The sequence below is a fragment of the Physella acuta genome, unplaced genomic scaffold (genome assembly GCF_028476545.2).
Source record: "Physella acuta isolate Inbredline_101_S28 unplaced genomic scaffold, ASM2847654v3 ptg000006l, whole genome shotgun sequence".
Lineage (NCBI taxonomy): Eukaryota > Metazoa > Mollusca > Gastropoda > Physidae > Physella > Physella acuta.
The window spans coordinates 231,639-255,134 of NW_026731526.1; the positions used below are offsets into that span (position 1 = coordinate 231,639).

Genomic DNA, 23,496 nt, shown 5'->3' on the forward strand with positions numbered 1-23,496 from the left:
CTGCAGAGAGCCAACAGTACAAGAACTGTTATTGTTTTTCTATGTTTTTTTTCCCAGACTTTTTTTTTACCTGGGGTGGGGAGGGGGGGGGGTGGAGGCAAGTAAAAATTTGATTTTGATGTCTCCTTTTAACGTGTATGCAATTGATAATAAATTAATATGCTACTTTAAATTAATAGTTTTCTTATAAGAATGTTTTAGAAATTAATTTGCGTGGAATGGGGCGTTTTAATAAGTTTTGCCTGGCACCGGTACTGGTTTCAACCTAAATAAAGAGCACGTTTTAGCCTATTTAAGTAACGAAGGAGATCCAGAAAGCATAAAAAATTAAATATATGTTTATTGTGTAAATATATGTTTATTGTGTAAATATATGTTTATTGTGTAATTATATGTTTATTGTGTAAATATATGTTTATTGTGTAAATATATGTTTATTGTGTAAATATATGTTTATTGTGTAAATATATGTTTATTGTGTAAATATATGTTTATTGTGTAAATATATGTTTATTGTGTAAATATATGTTTATTGTGTAAATATATATTTATTGTGTAGAAACTTACTGGATAAAGCAGCGTGCGTGAGGCAGATCAGCTGTGGATGTGGATTAACGAGGAATGGATCAGCCCCGTCAGCTGTGGATACCTTCAAAGTCCTCACAGACAACGCCCTCAGCTACGACGCCTTTGGTTGTTCCGCAGGTATGGCTAGGCTGATAGATGTGGGTTCAAACCCCGTCTGGTTGAAACTTTTGTGTTTATTTACAAAGTTCTCAGTAGTAGAGTATTTGCGATTTTTCAAGTTTTAAGTCAACTAAACATTTTAGTAATAATAATACTGATTGGATGTGGGCTTGAAACGTCATTATTTGTTTGATGAAAATATTAAAATATGAAACCATGCCTGTTTAATTTAAACCAGTTTATTTCCTTCATTCCGTATTTGAGTTAACTTTTAACATTCATGCGTGTATATAGGTATAGTAATAGTTTGTATTACCTATTTCATAAGATGATATTTAGTTGTATAATAAATTGAAAGACAAACACTAACTTGTTAATGTTATCTCTAATCGAATCATTCCGTTACCATAGTAACGGGGCCTTTTGAAATCCAGCCCGGCTTCCCCTGCCCTGGAGATACACCGGAAGACGCGGCCAAGAAAAAACTCGTGGTTGCCTGGCAACAAGGTGAGTTCTGGTCTATGTTCTCTCTTACTGGACAACAGATGTTGGTTCGGTGTATTGAAGGGAGTGGTTTTACAGTCATAAATATAATGTGGTAATGCATTTGCAGTCAATAAGTCAATCAATAAATCCTCGCATAACCTTTATTGGCGTCATTGTGGCGCAACAGTTGATTTTCTCAAAATGTGAGGAGTTCTAAAACAGACAGCTCAGCCAAATCTTGGACGCCACTCATGCAGAGAATTTATGAATCCCCAAAATGCATAAACATTTTTGTTTAATGTAGCTGTCACAATTTATTTGTAAACAGATCTTTCTTTAATGTAGCGGTCGCTATTTCAGGGGCGTAGCGATGGGGGGCGCGGGGGGTGCGGACCGCACCGGGTGACACCATTTAGGGGGGTGACACCAAGGCAAAAAATAGCAAAATATATAGAGAAAAACTTGAGGGTGGGGTGCAAATCGAAAGTTTGAGGGGGGGTGGGGGGGGGGGTGCAAAACCGAAAACTTAAAGGGGGGTGTGCAAATCGAAAGTTTGAGGGGAGGGGTGCAAATTGAAAACTTGAAAGTTTGTCCCCGGGAAGGGTCACTACGCCTCTGGGGGGGGGGGGGGGGTGACACCATTAAGTGCCGCACCGGGTGACACCCGACCTCGCTACGCCACTGCGCTATTTAATAATGTTTAATTGTTTAGAGTAAGTTAAGGTGAGTAGATTAGATATTGGCTGCATTCAATCTGTTTGTCCATGCCGCCGCCAGTGCCAGTGAAGGTGCAGAAGTCCAGCGAGTGTCCAGCACTCAGGCCGTGCTATGACCAGGATGTCGTCATCTATGCTGAGTCTCTGTACACCACTGACCCCAGGCGGGTCTGCAGGTAAGGTTTACAGGACTGTGTCCTATAGTAGGGTGTGTCCTACAGGACCGTGTCCTACAGGACTGTATCCTACAGGATTGTATCCTACAGGACTGTATCCTACTGGCCAGTGTCCTAATGGACTGTGTCCTACTGGACTGTGTCCTACTGGATTATGTCCTACTGGTCAGTGTCCTACTGGACAGTGTCCTACTGGACGTGTCCTACTGGATAGTGTCCTACTGAACAGTGTCCTAATGGACTGTGTCCTACTGGACAGTGTCCTAATGGACTGTGTCCTACTGGACTGTGTCCTACATGATTGTAATGTTAGAATAAAGCTCGAACTACTTATCTCACAAACAAAATACCTCAGTATATAGTAAAATGTTTTTAACCGCTTCTTTGCTTAATGTAAATAATTTTAAAACCTCTAGAAATTTATAACTTCTAGTTGTATAACAGTATATACTATGTACACTTTAAATTGAGTACTGTGTATAACGTCTATCCAGGAACCAAGTGAACACACTCAAATGTGAAGAGAGGGCTTATTGTGGCTGTGGTAAATCTGAAACAGAAAAACATACAATACAGATGAGCATAGCAGCTCACAATTATAACTGCTCCAAATGTGAGTACATTCTATAAGAAACTCTAAAATAACTGCTTCAAATGTGAGTACATTCTAAAAGAAACTCTAAAATAACTACTCCAAATGTGAGTACATTCTAAAAGAAACTCTAAAATAACTGCTTCAAATGTGAGTACATTCTAAAATGAACTCTAAAATTACCTTTAGTTACCTCTCAAACAGTGATTCTTCCAGACTTTTTTCTCCGGGGGGGGGGGGGGGGGGACAAATAAATTCAATGGGAGCGGGGCGGAAAGCGGTAAAATTATGTTTTCTATATAAATTCTTATTCGTTCGGGGGGGGGGGGCAAAGAGATGCCTGGAAGAAACACTGCTCTCCTTAATCCCTTCCCCATAATAACAGTACATTTACCATCAGAACCAATGTTATCTTACGTTAATGAACATGATTTAATTATTTTCAGACGCCGCCCATTCTAATTTTTCGTCTTGTGACGGTAGGTGGGCTGTTTATTTTCACATATTTTAAAAATCAATTCTTTCAAAAGAAGATTTATTGCTACTAATAGCTGGCTAAAAGCTACCATAATTTTCTATCAACTCTATCCTTATTCTCTTGCCCTAACCCAGGTCCGAAAATGGCTCTAACTATAAATTCCAGCCCTAAAATAAAATGCGATGTTTTTGGGAGAGTTCACTTCCATAAAAGGGGTAAAGTTGATTCAGATTTGGGTTCTCAGAGAAATTGTTTCCAATTGATTCTTGTGATTTGGGTTCTCAGAGAAATTGTTTCCAATTGATTCTTGTGATTTGGGTTCTCATAGAAATTGTTTCCAATTGATTCTTGTGATTTGGGTTCTCATAGAAATTGTTTCCAATTGATTCTTGTGATTTTGGTTCTCATAGAAATTGTTTTTATTTGATTCTTGTGATTTGGGTTCTGATAGAAATTGTTTTTATTTGATTCTTGTGATTTGGGTTCTCAGAGAAATTGTTTCCAATTGATTCTTGTAATTTGGGTCTCATAGACATTGTTTCCAATTGATTCTTGTGATTTGGGTTTCATAGACATTGTTTCCAATTGATTCTTGTGATTTGGGTTCTCAGAGAAATTGTTTCCAATTGATTCTTGTGATTTGGCTTCTCAGAGAAATTGTTTTCAATTGATTCTTGTGATTTGGGTTCTCAGAGAAATTGTTTTCAATTGTTTCTTGTAATTTGGGTTCTTATAGAAATTGTTTTCATTTGATTCTTGTGATTTGGGTTCTCATAGAAATTGTTTTCATTTGATTCTTGTGATTTGGGTTCTCATAGAAATTGTTTTCAATTGATTCTTGTGATTTGGGTTCTCATAGAAATTGTTTTCATTTGATTCTTGTGATTTGGGTTCTCAGAGAAATTGTTTCCAATTGATTCTTGTGATTTGGGTTCTCATAGAAATTGTTTCCAATTGATTCTTGTGATTTGGGTTCTCAGAGAAATTGTTTCCAATTGTTTCTTGTGATTTTGGTTATCATAGAAATTGTTTTCATTTGATTCTTGTGATTTGGGTTCTCATAGAAATTGTTTCCAATTGATTCTTGTGATTTGGGTTCTAAGAGAAATTGTTTCCAATTGATTCTTGTGATTTAGTTTCTAATAGAAATTGTTTTCATTTGATTCTTGTGATTTGGGTTCTCATAGAAATTGTTTCCAATTGATTCTTGTGATTTGGGTTCTCATAGAAATTGTTTTCATTTGATTCTTGTAATTTGGGTTCTCAGAGAAATTGTTTCCAATCGATTCTTGTGATTTGGGTTCTCAGAGAAATTGTTTTCAGTTGTTTCTTGTGATTTGGGTCTCATAGAAATTGTTTCCAATTGATTCTTGTGATTTGGGTTCTCAGAGAAATTGTTTCCAATTGATTCTTGTGATTTGGATTCTCAGAGAAATTGTTTCCAATTGATTCTTGTGATTTGGGTTCTCAGAGAAATTGTTTCCAATTGATTCTTGTGATTTGGATTCTCAGAGAAATTGTTTCCAATTGATTCTTGTGATTTGGATTCTCAGAGAAATTGTTTCCAATTGATTCTTGTGATTTGGGTTCTCAGAGAAATTGTTTCCAATTGTTTCTTGTGATTTGGGTTCTCATAGAAATTGTTTTCAATTGATTCCCAGAAACCAGCTGGTGCCAGAAGGCCCGGACCTCGGACATTTGTCTGGACAGGATGTCCAAATACGAGGACAACAGTCTGCAGTGCTTGTAAGAGTTTCAATTAATTATGATAATCAGATACATTTGCAACTAACTATTTAATCGGTATGTAGGCTGAGTTAAATAACAGCACGAAGTACAACTTTGTAGAGGCCGACAAGAAAACAGAAGTTGTTGGTTGCTGGTATTAGGTGTCGATGATGGTGGGTGGTTTTAAATAGGTGGGAATGGTCTGGTAGGTTTGTGCTTGTAGTTTTGTTGTGTAGGTTTGTGTGTAGGTTTGTTGTGTAAGGTTGTATAAGCAGGTTTCTTGTGTCGGTTTTATGTGTAGGTTTTTAGGTATAAGTGTAGGTGTGTTTGCGTAGTTTTGTGTGTAGATTTGTTGTGTAAGTTTGTATGCGACTGTTTTTTGTGTAGGTTTTTTTGGTAGGTTTATTGTGTAGGTTTGTGTGTAGATTTGTTGTGTAAGTTTGTATGTGTAGGTTTATTGTGAAGATTTGTATGTAACAGTTTCTTGTGTAGGTTTGTTTATAGGATTGTTGTGTAGATTTGTGTGTAGGTTTGCATGTAGGTGTGGGTTGCTTGACCTCACTAAAGTATTATCTCCCCAGAGAGTGGGCCAATTACCTGAACTGCGCCTATGACGTCACATGCACGTGCGGGCTGCTCTATGATCCAGCACGCGCCGAGAGAGCTTACGTCAACGTGGCCAGGACAATGCACTTCCTGTACACGTCACCAAGGTGCACACAAGGTATTCGCAAACAACCACACAATAAATCGATACCATCCCCACAACCAATTAATACCATCCCCACAACCAATTAATACCATCCCCACAACCAATTAATACCATCCCCACAACCAATTAATACCATCCCCACAACCAATTAATACCATCCCCACAATCAATCGATACCATCCCCACAACCAATTAATACCATCCCCACAACCAAATAATACCATCCCACAACCAATTAATACCATCCCCACAACCAATTAATTCTACCCCACAATCAATTAATACCGTCCCCACAATCAATGAATACTACCCTCACAATCAATTAATACCATCCCCACAATCAATTAATACCATCCCCACAACCAATCAATACCACCCCACAATCAATCAATAACAACCCCTCAATCAATCAATACCACACATCCACAACCATAACCACCACACACACAATTAGTAGTTACCACACATTTTCCAAAGTTGGGCTACACAGTTAATTAACTTTATAATTACCCTAACAAAACAGCCTAGCGTTAATACATTCACCTACCTATGTAATTAGTTTTCTTGTGTACGTAACTGTGAAAAGAATGTTTATGGAGGACACCGAGTAGACGAGAATCCTTCTATATTCTATCATATTGTTGACATGGATAAAATTCGTTTTTAATAAGTTGACTTCATAATAAAAAATAAAAACTTAAGACTAAAAATATTTCAGAAATTTAATATTTTTATAGTCAATGTTACAAAAGCTGCAAATCCAGAGAACTTGAAAATCTTTTGTTGAGTTTCTATTTATTTTCACCAAGCCTAAGTTATAACCCGATGTTTTACTTTCGTAATACAAACATTGATTGGCTGTACAGGAACTCCGTGATCGATAGTTATTTGTTTACAAAACTTTGCAGATCAAGTTTATAAATACTTCATGACCTACTTCTGCAATTATTTTTTTTTGACATTTTGTATAATAAAATTTAAGCTAGTCTATCGAATGCCATTATTTATGTCGCCATTACCCCGCGTTAACCAAATTGCTTTTGCCTTTTTTTTAAAATTGTGTATAATTACCAAAAATACCACAACGTCAAATAGATCTACTCTTTTTTTAAAGTCCCAAAAAACAGTCAGGATTTTATATCCATATTAATTGTAATCACACCGTACACGATTTTAAAAATATTGTATTGGCCTCTCAAATACTTTAGAGACTATTCTCTCTCGGGTCCATTAAATCTTAATTAAATCTTACCCTAATGATACCCTAATGATTTCATTTTCAGTCATTAACGATTTGGCTTTAAGAGTACCGATGGCGTTCCTTACTTACGGGTTTGAATGTTTTGGTAAGTTGTTGAATAGATCTTACTCTCTAATACGGTGTTAGTAAGTTGTTGTATAGATCTTACTCTCTAATACGGTGTTAGTAAGTTGTTGTATACATCTAAGTCGACCTGTCTTTAAAATCACTCCTTTGTAAAATAAAGAACACAATTAGTTAATTAATTGTTAGACAAGCGATTAAATATATTTAAGCTGAAAAATCAAGAGAAGATATATTTTTTTGTATTTTTTTTTTGACAGAACTAAGCGGTTAAAACGAATTTTTAGAAACAGTTTTTCGTTTACGATTTCTTGAAATTGAACTGAAATCTATTTATAACTAACGTACGACATTCACACGTTTTAACAATAAATGTTTAAACATTTTTTTTAAAATATTATTTATAAAATATCTATCAACTAATTTAAATCCTAAAAATTCAGTTCAAAACCCTTGGTTCAAGCGAGTTATACATCCATGAATTATACATATGTATCCGTAGACAAAGTTAACCCAACACTATTTATCTATGAGTTATCCACTTGTATCCACAGATAAATATACAGCCTTGCCAATACCAAGCCCAGTTATCCAGTCTAACCTCTCAACAAGTTAGTGTTTGGATCAGCTAGATTGAGGACATATTATCTTGTGGTTATAGTTTTATGATGATAATTGAAGAAATCAGAACTGATACAACTATTGACGCTAAATCTAATCCAAACATATTGCCGTTTATGACTCGAAAAGGCTAATTAATTACTAAATTCCAGGCTCCCAATTAAAATAATGGTTAAGCAAATGCTCAATATTGTCGTTATTAGCATGAAATGATTAGTTAATTACTAAATTCCAGGCTCCCAATTAAAATAATGGTTAAGCAAATGCTCAATATTGTCGTTATTAGCATGAAATGATTAGTTAATTACTAAATTCCAGGCTCCCAATTAAAATAATGGTAAGCAAATGCTCAATATTGTCGTTATTAGCATGAAATGATTAGTTAATTACTAAATTCCAGGCTCCCAATTAAAATAATGGTTAAGCAAGCATCCACCATTGTCTTTAATAACATGAAATGATTAGTTAATTACTAAATTCCAGGCCCCCAATTAAAACAGTGGTCAAGCAAATGCTCAATATTGTCTTTAATAACATGAAATGATTAGTTAATTACAAAATTCCAGGCCCCCAATTAAAACAGTGGTCAAGCAAATGTCCAACTGTACTGGACTGCGCAGATAAATACGACAACGATAGAGTCAACGTCCTTGGCATGAAAGAATATGTCCCGCTCTGCTTGTAAGTTGATTTGAAAGTTAGAAAATGTCTGATTCGTCCATTTAAGTAATGTTTAATTAGTCCATTTAATTAATGTGTAATTAGTCCATTTAATATGCTTAATTAGTCCATTTAATGAACAGGTAATTAGTCTATTTAATTAATGGGCAATTAGTCCATTTAATTAATGTGTAATTAATTAATTTAATTTAGTTGTAATTAGTCCAAATTATTAATGTGTAATTAGTCAGTTTGTTTACTTTGTAATAAGGAAATTTAATTAATGTGTAATTGGTCCAGTTAAATATTGTGTAATAAGTCCATTTAATTAACGTGTAATTAGGCAGTCTGTTAACTGTGAAATTAGTCCATCTGTTTACTGTGTAATTAGCTCAACTATTTACTGTATAATTAGGCCATTTACTTTATGGATAATTATTCATCTGTTTACTGGGTAATTAGGCCATTTAGTTAATGGGCAATTAGTCCACTTGTTTACTGTGTAATTAGTCCATCTGAATTCAACTTGTTTAAGTCGTTCTATCGTTTCTTTGTTGTGTCTGTATTCCATGTCATTAAGCTAGAAGAGATAGAGGATTTTTTTTTGTAAATGCACAATCCTATCCATATTATTTTCTTTGCTTTTGAGATCAATATTTTCAAACACGACATCATTTCGTATATTTCATTTCTTTACCCCCCTTCCCCCTGTTCCCTCCCTCCCCACCCCCCGCCCCACCCACCAGCACGAGCATGGACCTGATCCAATGCTCACGTCTGGCACTGTGCAGCTGTAACGCGAGCTCTGACGAGGTGAAAAGTCTGGAAGCGTTCCTGGTCTCTCTCCACGGAGACTGTACCGAGGGTAACAATTCTTTGTTTAGTCTGTCGAACTTGAGATATTCATTAGAAAAACTTTGAAAGCAAAACATAATCCTAATCCGAATTAAGTGATAGACTCTTCATAACCCCATTCACAAGCCTTATGCATGACGCTTCGTACCAATGAAGTGGTAGACTCTTCATAACCCCATTCACAAGCCTTATGCATGAAGCTTTGTACCAATGAAGTGGTAGACTCTTCATAACCCCATTCACAAGCCTTATGCATGACGCTTCGTACCAATGAAGTGGTAGACTCTTCATAACCCCATTCACAAGCCTTATGCATGAAGCTTTGTACCAATGAAGTGGTAGACTCTTCATAACCCCATTCACAAGCCTTATGCATGAAGCTTTGTACCAATGAAGTGGTAGACTCTTCATAACCTCATTCACAAGCCTTATGCATGAAGCTTTGTACCAATGAAGTGGTAGACTCTTCATAACCCCATTTACAAGCCTTATGCATGAAGCTTTGTACCAATGATGGCATTACTTTCTATTAGGCTTCCTACCATATCCGAGTTCATTGTTTAATTCAGTCGCTCTAAGTTAACTTGATTCCACTTATACTGACCACCTACTGTTTTGAAAAATAAAACTACATAATTAAAAAATATTTGATAATTAATTAAGCTGTAAGTCTTTAGTAAGCTATTTTAAAAAATAACATTTCGACCACGACTTTTCGTCAAAATAATTTTTTTTCGACGACATTTTGTCCATTTTCAGTGGTTAATCTGGGATCCAAGGATTGTGATAGAATTGGCGAAGGCGGTGGTGTTGTAGGTAAGACACCTTTAATCTTTGGTGATGGTGGTGGTGTTGTAGGTAAGACACCTTTAATCTTTGTTGATGGCGGTGGTGTTGTAGGTAAGACACCTTTAATCTTAGGTGATGGCGGTGGTGTTGTAGGTAAAACACTATCAATCCTTTAACATTTGAACCGAACGAATAGTGACTTAAATGTGTAGAGTTAAACATCATTCAGTGGTAAACATTTCTACAATTCTTCATGACATTAAGTTGGTTGAGCTAGTGAAGACAGTTTGTTATACTGTCTAAAGAAAAAAAAACCTTTTTTACTAGATGATCGTCTACTCAAGTCCTCGACACCTCCATACGACACAACTGGCAATGGCACTGTTACAAAAGGTATAGATTGCTGTGATAAGCCGAGTCAAATTGTGAAACTATTTGTCATATTTCGTTTGGTACTATGTGATAAATCTTGTTAACTGTGACACAATTTGTCACATTTCCTGTGGTACTGTGTGATAAATCTTGTTAACTGTGACACAATTTGTCACATTTCCTGTGGTACTGTGTGATAACTCTTGTTGACTGACACATTGTGACACATGTCGTTTGGTACTATATGACAGCTAACAATCTCCGACGAGTGTACATATTCACAGACGCTTGCACACAATCCCCGACGATTGTACACAATCCCCGACGATTGTACACAATCACAGACGATTATTAAAAACTTCCCCACCCCACCAAACCCCACCCACAGGTCCTACCAGTGGCATCCCAGGTAACAGCGTCGCTCAGACCAGTGGCAAAAAGAACGGTAAGTATTTTGTTGACAGAATGTAAGTGTATTTTGTTGACAGAATGTAAGTGTATTTTTTTGACAGAATGTAAGTGTATTTTGTTGACAGAATGTAAGTGTATTTTGTTGACAGAATGTAAGTGTAATTTGTTGAGAATATGTAAGTGTATTTTGTTGACAGAATGTAAGTGTATTTTGTTGGCATAACGTAAGTGTATTTTGTTGACAGAATGTAAGTGTATTTTGTTGACAGAATGTAAGTGTATTTTGTTGACAGAATGTAAGTGTATTTTGTTGACAGAATGTAAGTGTATTTTGTTGACAGAATGTAAGTGTATTTTGTTGACAGAATGTAAGTGTATTTTGTTGACAGAATGTAAGTGTATTTTTTTGACAGAATGTAAGTGTATTTTGTTGACAGAATGTAAGTGTATTTTGTTGACAGAATGTAAGTGTATTTTGTTGACAGAGTGTAAGTGTATTTTGTTGACAGAATGTAAGTGTATTTTGTTGACACAATGCAAGTGTATTTTGTTGACAGAATGTAAGTGTATTTTGTTGACAGAATGTAAGTGTATTTTGTTGATAGAATGTAAGTGTAATTTGTTGAGAATATGTAAGTGTATTTTGTTGACAGAATGTAAGTGTATTTTGTTGACAGAGTGTAAGTGTATTTTGTTGACAGAATGTAAGTGTATTTTGTTGACACAATGCAAGTGTATTTTGTTGACAGAATGTAAGTGTATTTTGTTGACAGAATGTAAGTGTATTTTGTTGATAGAATGTAAGTGTAATTTGTTGAGAATATGTAAGTGTATTTTGTTGACAGAATGTAAGTGTATTTTGTTGACAGAATGTAAGTGTATTTTGTTGACAGAATGTAAGTGTATTTTGTTGACAGAATGTAAGTGTATTTTGTTGACAGAATGTAAGTGTATTTTGTTGAATGTAAGTTTAATTTGTTGACAGAATGTAAGTGTATTTTGTTGACAGAATGTAGATATAATTTGTTGACAGAATGTAGATGTATTTTGTTGGCAGAATGTAAGTGTGTTTTGTTGACAGAATGTGTGTTTTGTTGACATCGACTCTATATTTTGTTCCGGTTGAGTATTGAATTATGTGATTTCCAATATCAATTGTAACTCCGCATTTAAGTCATGAGATGTGTAGTACATCCTTGCTCAATAATTATTCTATTATAATTTCTGTCGTGTCTGACAATAACTTTTCTATTACAATTTCTTTCGTGTCTGACAATAATTATAACAAATATACATTGTCCCCCACTATTTCAGGAGCGGCGACAGCACGGATATCCATGTCCATGATCGTGGGTCTGGCTATTCTATCCACAATTATCCACCTCGGCTGGCCGTTATAAAATTACTTCAAGCCATATATACATTATGTTGTAGTATCTCAAATTCAAACAACTCAATTTAAATAATCTATTGTTTTCAAAAGACTCTCCAAATTGTATAACTTTGTTTAGGCGGGATCATAGATTCATAGCTTCGCCCCCCCCCCCACCTTGCTATAAACAATTCCATTTCCCTAAATGGTGCCCGGTTTTAAGTCTAAGGGGCGGGAGTGGAGATCCATTGGTGAAGCTTGCAAGAAACTTCAGGCTAATGTATCAGTAATTTTAAAATAATAACTTTCTGAAATTTCACGTACATTCCTATTTTTTATTTCTTAACAATGATTTTTATGTTATTTATTTCATATAAATTGAATATCCCTATTGTGTTGGTATAAATGTTGGCTAAAGAACAACCTCACTCTGCACTCCGCTACAGTTTGTACTTAGCTGCCCAAACTATTCTTTATCAGAAACAGCGTTATAGGAATTATCACACATAGAAAAATCAATAACATTATATTAACAATTACACATAGAAACAACAACATTACATTAATATCAACACAAAATGAACAATAGCATTACATTAATATTTACACATATAATCCAGAATAACAATACACTAACACATAGAATCAGCCTAGTAAAAATATATGATTCACTCGTATTTTCCCTTGTAAATACGTTCTACTTGTATCATAGAGTAATACGTTCTACTTGTATCATAGAGTGCAGTAAATCTGAATTGCAGTGTATATTAGTACAAATTGTTATTTACATTACTAACAAACATAATCAAAAGTAAAACATGCACCGTTTTTTTCATAAAATGTATCTAATATAAAATGTACATTTAATTTAACGTTTTTCTTACTTTATCTTGAAAGCTTGTTTACAAATTGAAATTTTGTCGAATTTTGTTGTTGTTACATATACTTCCCTTTAGCTTAATGTGTTTTTAACCGGGATTTACTCCTTTAAACGTTCTCTGATATTCTTATATGAAACAACAGGGGATGGCAACTCGGGATATAGATATAGACAATATTTTTAATTCATTTTAAATACTTAAACTTTTTAAAAAAGAATAAAATCTCGTAGAAAAAAAGTATTGAACACCAAATAAAATGTGCATAAAAGTGCGGAATATTATTAGTACTTTATAAATTTACATTAGTTTTTTGAGAAATCTGAAATAGCAAAAATTACTACTTCCGGTCAACGGAAATTACTCAAAATCTGACAGATGGCAGAGAATCCAATATTATACTTACTTGTGAAATTTCATTTATCTATTTGAAATAGTACTCAAGTTCTAAGCTTTTGAAAATTTCAAAGTAGAAAAAGTTCCACTTCCTGTTATCGTAAATCTCTCAAAAGTTGATGCGGATCTACAATTTTGATATAATACTTATATATGAAATTTCATCAACCTAGCTGTAACGTTACTTAAGTTATGGTGTTTACACACACACAGACATACGGACAAGATTGCAAAACTATGTTTTTCCGACTCAGTGAGCTGTAAAACGTCGAGATTTGCAAAAATCTGGATTTTTTTTTTTTGCACGATTACAAGACTTTCTCTATAAGAAACAGAAATACACGCAACAGGATTTTTTTATTCACACCGGGCGTGTTCTATAGCGTCTCTGCTCAGTGGCGTAGCGAGGTCGGGTGTCACCCTCCCAGAGGCGTAGCGACCCTTAACGGCACCCCCCTTCCTCAATCTTTTGATTTGCACACCCCCCCCCCCCTTGTCGGGATTTGTCCACTTTGCTCCTAAAAGACTTTTTAACACTCGAATTAATCACTTAATAAAGTGGAACTATCATTTTTCTCTATATATTTTGCTATTTTTTGCCTTGATGTCACCCCCCTAAATGGTGTCACCCGGTGCTGTCCACACCCCCCCTCCCCTACCTCTCACTACGCCACTGTCTCTGCTGATGTTACTGAGGCTACTCTCGTTCACGTTTTGTGTTGTCCATCTGCTTGAGTATATTTACATAGATGAACGCAAACAACAAACGCCAAAGATATTGAAAAAAAGAACGCTAACAGAGAAAACGTTGAAATTTTTTTTTTAATGAGAGCATCTATACAAAGCATTCACACAAGACGTTTTTCTTTACTCGTTTCGTGGGCACGATTGCACGTGAAGATAAACTGCCGACTGAAACGTTAGTCTCTATCAATGAATGCATTTGATGACTGAGTAGAGAATCATCTCTCAAACCCCTCTGTCAAGGACTAGAGCTCGCACAGGATAGGGAGGTGATCTACTCACCATCAACAATGTGTCCCTCCCAATGTTGGCTTAAATTTCATTCTACATCTACCACGCTAAAATTAGCATCCACTTGTAGCTAATGCTAAAATTAGCATACACATTAGCAACACCGCTAAAATTAGCATCCACTTGTAGAATTCACGCTAAAACTACCATCCAGCCCATGCACCTCTACATATACCAGACTCTATATTGTAAATAACTAAACACATGTAGTAGATCATTGATATTAAATATGATAAAACGATAAAAAAAAACAAATATAAAAAGAAAAATATACAGTGTATTGACCAGATACATTCTTAACGTCACTGTAATGATAAATTACTTTGTTCAACGTCCTTATAAGTCCTTGTCTTCCTCTTCTTCATCATGAATCTCTTGCACGTGAAGGTAACGGTGCCAGCTGATCACCCGCTCAGAGAACATCAGGTCGTAGAATAAACCGCCACAGACACCGCCTAAGATTGGGGCTACCCAATAGATCTGGGGAATTGACGGGAGGGGGAGATACGTTATATAAAACCGCTATCTTGGGCAGGGGCGTAGCAAAGGGGGGGGGGGGCGGGGGTGCGGACCGTACCGGGTGACACCATTTAAGGGGGTGACACCAAGGCAAAAAATAGCAAAATATATAGAGAAAAAAGAGGGGGGGGGGGGTGCAAATCGAAAACTTGAGGGGGGATGGGGTGCAAATCGAAAGTTTGAGAGGGGGGGGGGGGTGCAAATCGAAAATTTGAAAGTTTGTCCCCGGGAAGGGTCGCCACGCCTCTGGGTGACACCGGACCTCGCTACGCCACTGATCTTGGGTCCATTAGAGTGTTACTAGCAGTTTTACAAACGTGTTACACTGTACACTAATATAGAACAATTCCAATGTATAGAACTACATCCAGTTATGGAACTTTGTGCTAATGTTATTCTTACACAACAATGACGACGCCAGGGCCTTTAAGGCAGTGGTAGTTTTATAAAGATGGTGAAAAACAAATTTAGTGCTTACCATAACACTATCATGTAAACAAAAAATGACATGAGCACATACATAAACTATCTCACATAGCATCATCATACTTGCCAACAAAATTAAAGATCACTCACAACCACCTAAGAATTCAAACTCACATAGTTCGCGTCTCATTATATTAAACAAACTCACGTAGTGCGCGTCCATTCATATTAATTTATTAAACAAACTCACATAGTGCGCGACTCATCCTATTAATCAAACTCACATAGTGCGCGTCTCATCCTATTAATCAAACTCACATAGTGCGCGTATCATTATATTAAACAAACTCACATAGTGCGCGTATCATTATATTAAACAAACTCACTTAGTACGCGTGACATCATATTAATCAAACTCACATAGTGCGCGTATCATTATATTAAACAAACTCACAAAGTGCGCGTCTCATCCTATTAAACAAACTCACATAGTGCGCGTCTCATCACATAAAAATAAACTCAACTAGTGCGCATCAGAAAGTATAAAAATAAACTCAACTAGTGCGCATCAGAAAGTATAAAAATAAACTCAACTAGTGCGCATCAGAAAGTATAAAAATAAACTCAACTAGTGCGCATCAGAAAGTATAAAAATAAACTCAACTAGTGCGCATCAGAAAGTATAAAAATAAACTCAACTAGTGCGCATCAGAAAGTATAAAAATAAACTCAACTAGTGCGCATCAGAAAGTATAAAAATAAACTCAACTAGTGCGCATCAGAAAGTATAAAAATAAACTCAACTAGTGCGCATCAGAAAGTATAAAAATAAACTCAACTAGTGCGCATCAGAAAGTATAAAAATAAACTCAACTAGTGCGCATCAGAAAGTATAATAACAAACTCACGTAGTGCGCGTCCCAATTTCCATGAACAAAAGCTGGTCCGAATGATCTAGCCGGGTTCATCCCAGCTCCCGTCAATTCAGCCTGAAATTGTTAACAAAAACTTTGTGGCCACTAATATAACTAGATCAAATTGTTAACAAAAACTTTGGCCACTAATATAACTAGATGAAAGGTTAAACATAAACTTTGGCAACTAATACAACAGCTAACAAATTTTAATATAAACTTTGGTCTCTAATATAACTAGACGAAAATGTTAACATAAACTTTGGCTACTAATATAACTAGATGCAAATTTTAACGTAAACTTTGGTCTCTAATATAACTAGACGAAAATGTTAACATAAACTTTGGCTACTAATATAACTAGATGCAAATTTTAACGTAAACTTTGGTCTCTAATATAACTAGACGAAAATGTTAACATAAACTTTGGCTACTAATATAACTAGATGCAAATTTTAACGTAAACTTTGGTCACTAATATAACTAGACGAAAATGTTAACATAAACTTTGGCTACTAATATAACTAGATGCAAATTTTAACGTAAATTTTGGCCACTAACATAACTGGATGTTAAGGCCTGCAACAGATTGCTTTAACAAGGCTAGCACTACCATACCCACCCCCACATTGACAAGCGGGATGATGACACCCCCGACCATCATGGCGTGAGAACCACCGTGGTCCTGTCTGTTGTGGTCTGTTGTGGCGAAGACGAAGAAGAGCAGCAGGAAGGTCAGGAAAAATTCCACGATAAAACCTTTGAACTCTGTGACCCCGAAGTCTCGGTTCAAGAGCGTCTGGCAGGTGGTGTTTAACTGCAAGTATCAGGTCAGGTGTTTAACTGGCTGTTCAAGTATGACAGGCATATGTTCAACTATGACAGACAGGTGTTTAACTGGCTGTTCAAGTATGACAGACATATGTTTAACTATGACAGACAGGTGTTTAACTGGCTGTTCAAGTATGACAGACATATGTTTAACTATGACAGACAGGTGTTTAACTGGCTGTTCAAGTATGACATACGTATGTTTAACTATGACAGACAGGTGTTTAACTGGCTGTTCAAGTATGACAGACATGAGTTTAACTATGACAGACAGGTGTTTAACTGGCTGTTCAAGTATGACAGGCATATGTTCAACTATGACAGACAGGTGTTTAACTGGCTGTTCAAGTATGACAGACATGAGTTTAACTATGACAGACGGGGGTTTAACTGGCTGTTCAAGTATGACAGACATGAGTTTAACTATGACAGACAGGTGTTTAACTGGCTGTTCAAGTATGACAGACATGAGTTTAACTATGACAGACAGGTGTTTAACTGGCTGTTCAAGTATGACAGACATATGTTTAACTATGACAGACAGGTGTTTAACTGGCTGTTAAAGTATGACAGACATATGTTTAACTATGACAGACATGTGTTTAACTGGCTGTTCAAGTATGACAGGCATATGTTTAACTATAACAGACAGGTGTTTAACTGCACGTATAGGGTCAGGCATTTAACTGACTGTTTAGGTATGAGAAAAACATGTGTTTAACTACTGTACAATTTGGACAGACAGGTGTTTAACAAGTGTAAAATTTGGACAGACATGTGTTTAACTACTATAAAATTTGGACAGACATGTGTTTAACTACTGTAAAATTTGGACAGACATTTGTGTTTAACTACTATAAAATTTGGACAGACAGGTGTTTAACTACTGTAAAATTTGGACAGACAGTTGTTTAACTACTGTACAATTTTTGACAGACAGGTGTTTAACTACTGTAAAATTTGGACAGACAGTTGTTTAACTACTGTACAATTTTTGACAGACAGGTGTTTAACTACTATAAAATTTGGACAGACAGGTGTTTAACTACTATAAAATTTGGACAGACAGTTGTTTAACTACTGTACAATTTTTGACAGACAGGTGTTTAACTGAATTTAAGTATAGGACAGTCCTGTATTCACTCAAACACAGACTAGAATTTTGTGAGAAACTGATTTGAATTTGAACAATGTTAAGTACTTTAACGACTTATTGAACATAACTATTGAGCTTCAGTGTTATAGATTCACTAGCTATCGGTGTCTGTTACACGTGAATTTTAGGCTAATATTTTTGTAATGTTATAAGTGTTTGAAGAATGTATTCGATAAAATAGTGATTGGTCAAAACGCATATTCTTTACTACACGTTGAACGATATTAGTGAAAAAGCAAAGAAATAATTAAATAGCTAAAAATCCGACACATCTAATCATAGGCTACCCATTAAAAAATTTAAAAAATCAAAATACATTATTAGTCAACACAACACTGATTAAGACGATTCCGTTAAAAACCCGGCTATTTAATAGTATTTCTGTTGTTTTTCAAACTAATTTATTGTTATTATTATTCGGCCGAGAAAACTGTATACACTTCATAGCTTACGTCTTGATAAGTAGATCTATAGATTAAAATCAAATTTGAATGGAATAGTTCATTACTTAATGTTCTAAAATTGGAAGGTTGCGGGAAGCGAATCTCATTTAAGATGACGTCATTAGTATTGTGTATACTTTTCAACATTAGAGTTTTTAATTCTATTTTTATCCGAAAATCAATGACGCCATTAGTGTTGTGTACTTTCCGAAGTTTAAACTTTTTATTGACATTGTTTCGTAAAGATATTTGACTGTTATATGTGTCGTCATTTTGTTGGTGATAGTTTTAGTGCTACTTAAAAGTTCTCTAGAGCGTTTTACACTTCTCCGGGTGCATAATTAAAGATGTGTTTCTACGTTCAAATATGCCTTTATTTTTTTTCCGTCTACAAATAAAATTTAGTTTATACATTTGATACATCCAATATATTATTTTCAACAAAAGTCCGATTCATTAAGTTTTCCATATACCACTGAAGATACTGATCTCATAGCATAGGAAAATATGTTGTAGACAGAGACAGAGAAGTGCGCATATGGGCTACTATATATTAGGATTATGGCTTAAATGACTATAAATTCTTATAAAACTGTCAAGTCAAGTCTTATAAAAATATCAAATCTTGTAAAACTATCAAGCCGTGCAAAATTATCAAGTCTTATAAAACATTATAAAAAGTTTTATAAAACCATCAAGTAGTATGAACCGACCAAGTCTTATAAAACATTATCAAAAGTTTTATAAACCGATCAAGTGTTATAAAACATTATAAAAAGCTTTATAAAACCATCAAGTAGTATAAAAACTATTAAGTCTTATAAAACATTATAAAAAGTTTTATAAACCGATCAAGTCTTATAAAACATTATAAAAAGTTATATAAACCGATCAAGTGTTATAAAACATTATAACAAGTTTCATAAAAGCATCAAGTTGTATAAAAGCATCAAGTCTTATAAAACTTGAAGTGACACAAAACTGACCTTGTCTCCACGTAGAAACTTGTGGAAAAATGAACCACATGTGGCGCCCGGTACCTGCACCATGATAAACGCCACACACCTACAGGTGAGAAACAATTCTTTTAAAGGTAGGTCAAGGTCAGACTCTTGACCAAAACCATAAGTATAGTTAATTTAACATTAGACACTTTAAGCAACTACACACACAGTTAATTTTAGTGCTATTGAATTTTAAAAACTATAAGTGCTCTGGCCATTTAACTCAGACACTTCTTTGAAAAACGAATCGACAAGTGAATCAAATATACATTAGTCAGTTGGCTGACTATAGATGAGTGGCTAACACCACTAAATATGAGTGGCTAACACCACAACAGATGGGTGGCTAACACAAATATAGATGGGTGGCTAACACCACAACAGATGGGTGGCTAACACCACTACAAGTGGGTGGCTAACACCACTATAGATGGGTGGCTAACACCACTGAAGATGGGTGGCTAAAACCACTGAAGATGGGTGGCTAACACCACTATAAATGGGTGGCTAACACCATTACAGATGGGTGGCTAACACCACTACAGGTGGGTGGCTAACACCACTACAGGTGGGTGGCTAACACCTCTACAAATGAGTGGCTAACACTCTAACATTACAACACATGAGTGGCTAACACCTCTAAAGATGGGTGGCTAACACCAAAACAGATGAGTGGCTAACATTACAATAGATGAATGGCTAACCTAACAAAGGTGATCCTTCTGTTAACAAACATCGCGACGGTGACCGCCGGGTTAAGGAAACAGCCGCTGACGTGGGCGATGGTCCACACTAAGCTGGCCACAATAAAGCCCCACCCTAGTATAATGGAGGCCATATCGAGAGCCTGGGGACAAAGTCAAACATTTGTTAACAAATCAACAAGTCAATTAGTAAATAAGAAAAAATCTAGCAACTGCGTCTATTAGCCAAGCAACTTTAACGACTCCACTTACCGCGTATTCTCTGTGACTAAACCCACAGCATCAGTCCCTTGTCATCTACTACAACAACCGCATCCGTTCCCCGCGACTTACTACACCTACAACATCAGTTCCCTGTGACCTATAACTCCTACCGCATCAGTTCCCTGTGACCTACTACACCTACAGCATCAGTTCCCTGTGACCTACTACACCTACAGCATCAGTTCCCTGTGACCTACTACAACTACAGCATCAGTTCCCCGCGACTTACTACACCTACAACATCAGTTCCCTGTGACCTACTACACCTACAACATCAGTTCCCTGCGACCTACTAAACCTACATCAGTTCCCTGTGACCTACTACACCTACAGCATCAGTTCCCTGTGACCTACTACAACTACAGCATCAGTTCCCCGCGACTTACTACACCTACAACATCAGTTCCCTGTGACCTACTACACCTACAACATCAGTTCCCTGCGACCTACTAAACCTACATCAGTTCCCTGTGACCTACTACACCTACCGCATCAGTTCCCTGCGACCTACTAAACCTACATCAGTTCCCTGTGACCTTCTACACCTACCGCATCAGTTCCCTGCGATCTACTCCACCTACCCCATCAGTTCCCTATGACCTACTACACCTACCGCATCAGTTCCCTGTGACCTACAACACCTACCGCATCAGTTCCCTGCGATCTACTCCACCTACCCCATCAGTTCCCTGTGACCTTCTACACCTACCGCATCAGTTCCCTGCGATCTACTCCACCTACCCCATCAGTTCCCTATGACCTACTACACCTACCGCATCAGTTCCCTATGACCTACTACACCTACCGCATCAGTTCCCTGCGATCTACTCCACCTACCCCATCAGTTCCCTATGACCTACTACACCTACCGCATCAGTTCCCTATGACCTACAACACCTACCGCATCAGTTCCCTGCGATCTACTCCACCTACCGCATCAGTTCCCTGCGGCTTGACAGGCGTGATGACGCAGCAGCCGACCGAGACGAGCACGAACGTGCCGTAAAACTCCGTGACCAGCTGCCGGTAGAAGTTGACCTTTGTGAACTCCATGAACCCGCCGGCCCATAGCCTGAGCCTGGATATCTTCTTGCCCAGCTTCATCTGTGCCCCGTACGTCTTCTGGGCCGTCGTCAGCTGGGTGGCCTTGTACTCCTCCTGGGTGAAGCGGTTGGACACAACCGATGCCGCCCGCTCTTTCTGCTGCTGGAAAGAGGGCTGCTCCACCAGAATTGTGGAAGGAGGTTTCGAATCAAACACCTCCACACTAGAACCACGGTTGTCCATCGCGTTCTCTGGTCCTGTCCTGCTCACTGGGTAGGAAGATCAAAACAGGCGATTATGTATATGGTGGGGTTATACCTCTACGAAGGTTAAGAACCACTGATCTAGATGTAAATCTACAATCTAGATTAGATCTCTAGAATCTAGATCTAAATTTGTATTATGTAGAGTCTAGAACTAGAACTCTAGATCAAAACAGGCAATTATTTCATCAGAATGGAAACTCGGAATGGTCTATATCCATGCACGTACTCAAAAAAATCTGGCACTTTCCCCCGACTCTACTTCAAGTAGTTTGGTAATTCTAATAAAGTAATGAATCCCTGATAACATGACGGTCCATACAGCAGTGGAAGTAGAGTTCTCCTGTTTCAGTGACCTTGGCTTATGAAGGGATAGTGTAGTCAACACAATTCCCAGCCTCCTCCCCCCCCCCCCCACCCTAACGTGAGTCAGGTACCCATCCGAGCTGGACGGACTCAGGGACGCTCTGCTGACACTGATTCGAACTCTTAACTTTCCGGTGAGAATTGGTATGCTCTACCGTCTGAACATAACGTTCCACAGCAACTTAAGGACATTGTCTACAAAAATAAGTTTTAATTACTTGATCGTCTACAGAAAAAATTCTAGAAAAATCGAAGATCTAGGCATAATGTCTAGTTTTTTTAATGACTAACTTATCGGCCAGATTTGTATGTGGTTTTAGTTCAGGAATAACCACCGAATGTTGGAATGGTACAGAAATAACTCCGTTTTAGACTCAATTTGGCACTGGGTTTTTAAGACTTCGGCAAATGCGCGTAAAAAATAGTGGGGTTATGCCTCTAAGAAGGTAAAGAACAGAGTTTCTTCCAGGCATCTCTTCGGGGTTTCTACCGCCCCCCCCCCCCCCCCCCGAAAATTTCAAGTGCCCCCCCCCCCCCCCCCCGGAAAAAAATGTCTGGAAGAAACACTGGTTTAGAACCACTGATCTAGATGTAAATCTACAATCTAGATTAGATCTCTAGAATCTAGATCTAAAGTTGCATTTAGATCAAGTAGAGTCTAGAACTAGAACTCTAGATCTAAAGATCTAGATCTAGATCTAGAACCTAGATCTAGATCTAGAACTAATCTAGTTTCTAGATTCTAGATCTAGATCTAGAACTAATCTAGTTTCTAGATTCTAGATCTAGATCGGCAATAACGATTGGATTGTGGCCGCATCCAGCACACGAAATTATGAAATCTAAACACCAGCTTGCAGCATTTACCCATCTTTGTATTGTATTTCCAACTGTTTCAATAGAAAATAACCAAAGGCGTCGCCAAATGCTTAGGATGTTTTTTAAAAAACTCAACGATTCTATCTGGCTATTTACATACGATGTGGAACACTTCCGCACCGCGCTAACTTGTCGCGTTCAAAAAGCGCAATTTTTAGATTTTGGTTTTAGTATTTTAGAGTTCAGAATTAGTGTGTTAGTAGTAGGGATTAGTATTTTTTTGAGATCTTAGTTAGCTATCGTTAACAGTAGTTAGTATTTAGATTTTCTTTTAACCATATGTATATATTTATATATACATAGATATTTATATATACATATATATTTTTCATGCATTAGATATATGTTTTCTTTTGTTTTTCTTTTCTCTTCTTTCTTTCCATCCAGTAACTTGG

The 23,496-nt window shown here is 36.7% G+C and overlaps 2 protein-coding genes across 2 annotated transcripts in view; one reads left to right on the plus strand and one right to left on the minus strand.

The window, feature by feature from the left end:
- Window positions 1-11,954, plus strand: part of LOC131936876 (uncharacterized) — a 29,840-nt gene extending 17,886 nt beyond the window's left edge. Inside the window, exons 15-38 of the mRNA XM_059294014.1 lie at window positions 560-705; window positions 1,099-1,194; window positions 1,951-2,065; window positions 2,560-2,678; window positions 3,104-3,136; window positions 4,797-4,881; window positions 5,445-5,587; window positions 6,859-6,921; window positions 7,454-7,510; window positions 8,087-8,201; window positions 8,927-9,045; window positions 9,795-9,851; window positions 10,152-10,276; window positions 10,709-10,711; window positions 10,805-10,807; window positions 10,925-10,927; window positions 11,021-11,023; window positions 11,165-11,167; window positions 11,261-11,263; window positions 11,357-11,359; window positions 11,453-11,455; window positions 11,549-11,551; window positions 11,665-11,667; window positions 11,922-11,954. Coding sequence (XP_059149997.1) covers window positions 560-705; window positions 1,099-1,194; window positions 1,951-2,065; window positions 2,560-2,678; window positions 3,104-3,136; window positions 4,797-4,881; window positions 5,445-5,587; window positions 6,859-6,921; window positions 7,454-7,510; window positions 8,087-8,201; window positions 8,927-9,045; window positions 9,795-9,851; window positions 10,152-10,276; window positions 10,709-10,711; window positions 10,805-10,807; window positions 10,925-10,927; window positions 11,021-11,023; window positions 11,165-11,167; window positions 11,261-11,263; window positions 11,357-11,359; window positions 11,453-11,455; window positions 11,549-11,551; window positions 11,665-11,667; window positions 11,922-11,954 — 1,336 coding nt within the window. The remainder of the gene's footprint in view (window positions 1-559; window positions 706-1,098; window positions 1,195-1,950; window positions 2,066-2,559; window positions 2,679-3,103; window positions 3,137-4,796; window positions 4,882-5,444; window positions 5,588-6,858; window positions 6,922-7,453; window positions 7,511-8,086; window positions 8,202-8,926; window positions 9,046-9,794; window positions 9,852-10,151; window positions 10,277-10,708; window positions 10,712-10,804; window positions 10,808-10,924; window positions 10,928-11,020; window positions 11,024-11,164; window positions 11,168-11,260; window positions 11,264-11,356; window positions 11,360-11,452; window positions 11,456-11,548; window positions 11,552-11,664; window positions 11,668-11,921) is intronic.
- Window positions 11,955-14,059: 2,105 nt separating this feature from the next.
- LOC131939298 (aquaporin AQPAe.a) lies at window positions 14,060-23,200 on the minus strand. The gene is made up of 7 exons (XM_059297557.1): window positions 23,090-23,200; window positions 21,483-21,862; window positions 20,286-20,428; window positions 19,564-19,642; window positions 16,770-16,964; window positions 16,142-16,222; window positions 14,060-14,768 (listed from the first exon to the last, which is right to left on the minus strand). Exons 1-7 carry the CDS (start codon window positions 23,091-23,093, stop codon window positions 14,625-14,627), a joined length of 1,026 nt encoding a protein of 341 aa, XP_059153540.1. The 5' UTR covers window positions 23,094-23,200; the 3' UTR covers window positions 14,060-14,624.
- Window positions 23,201-23,496: the final 296 nt, after the last annotated feature.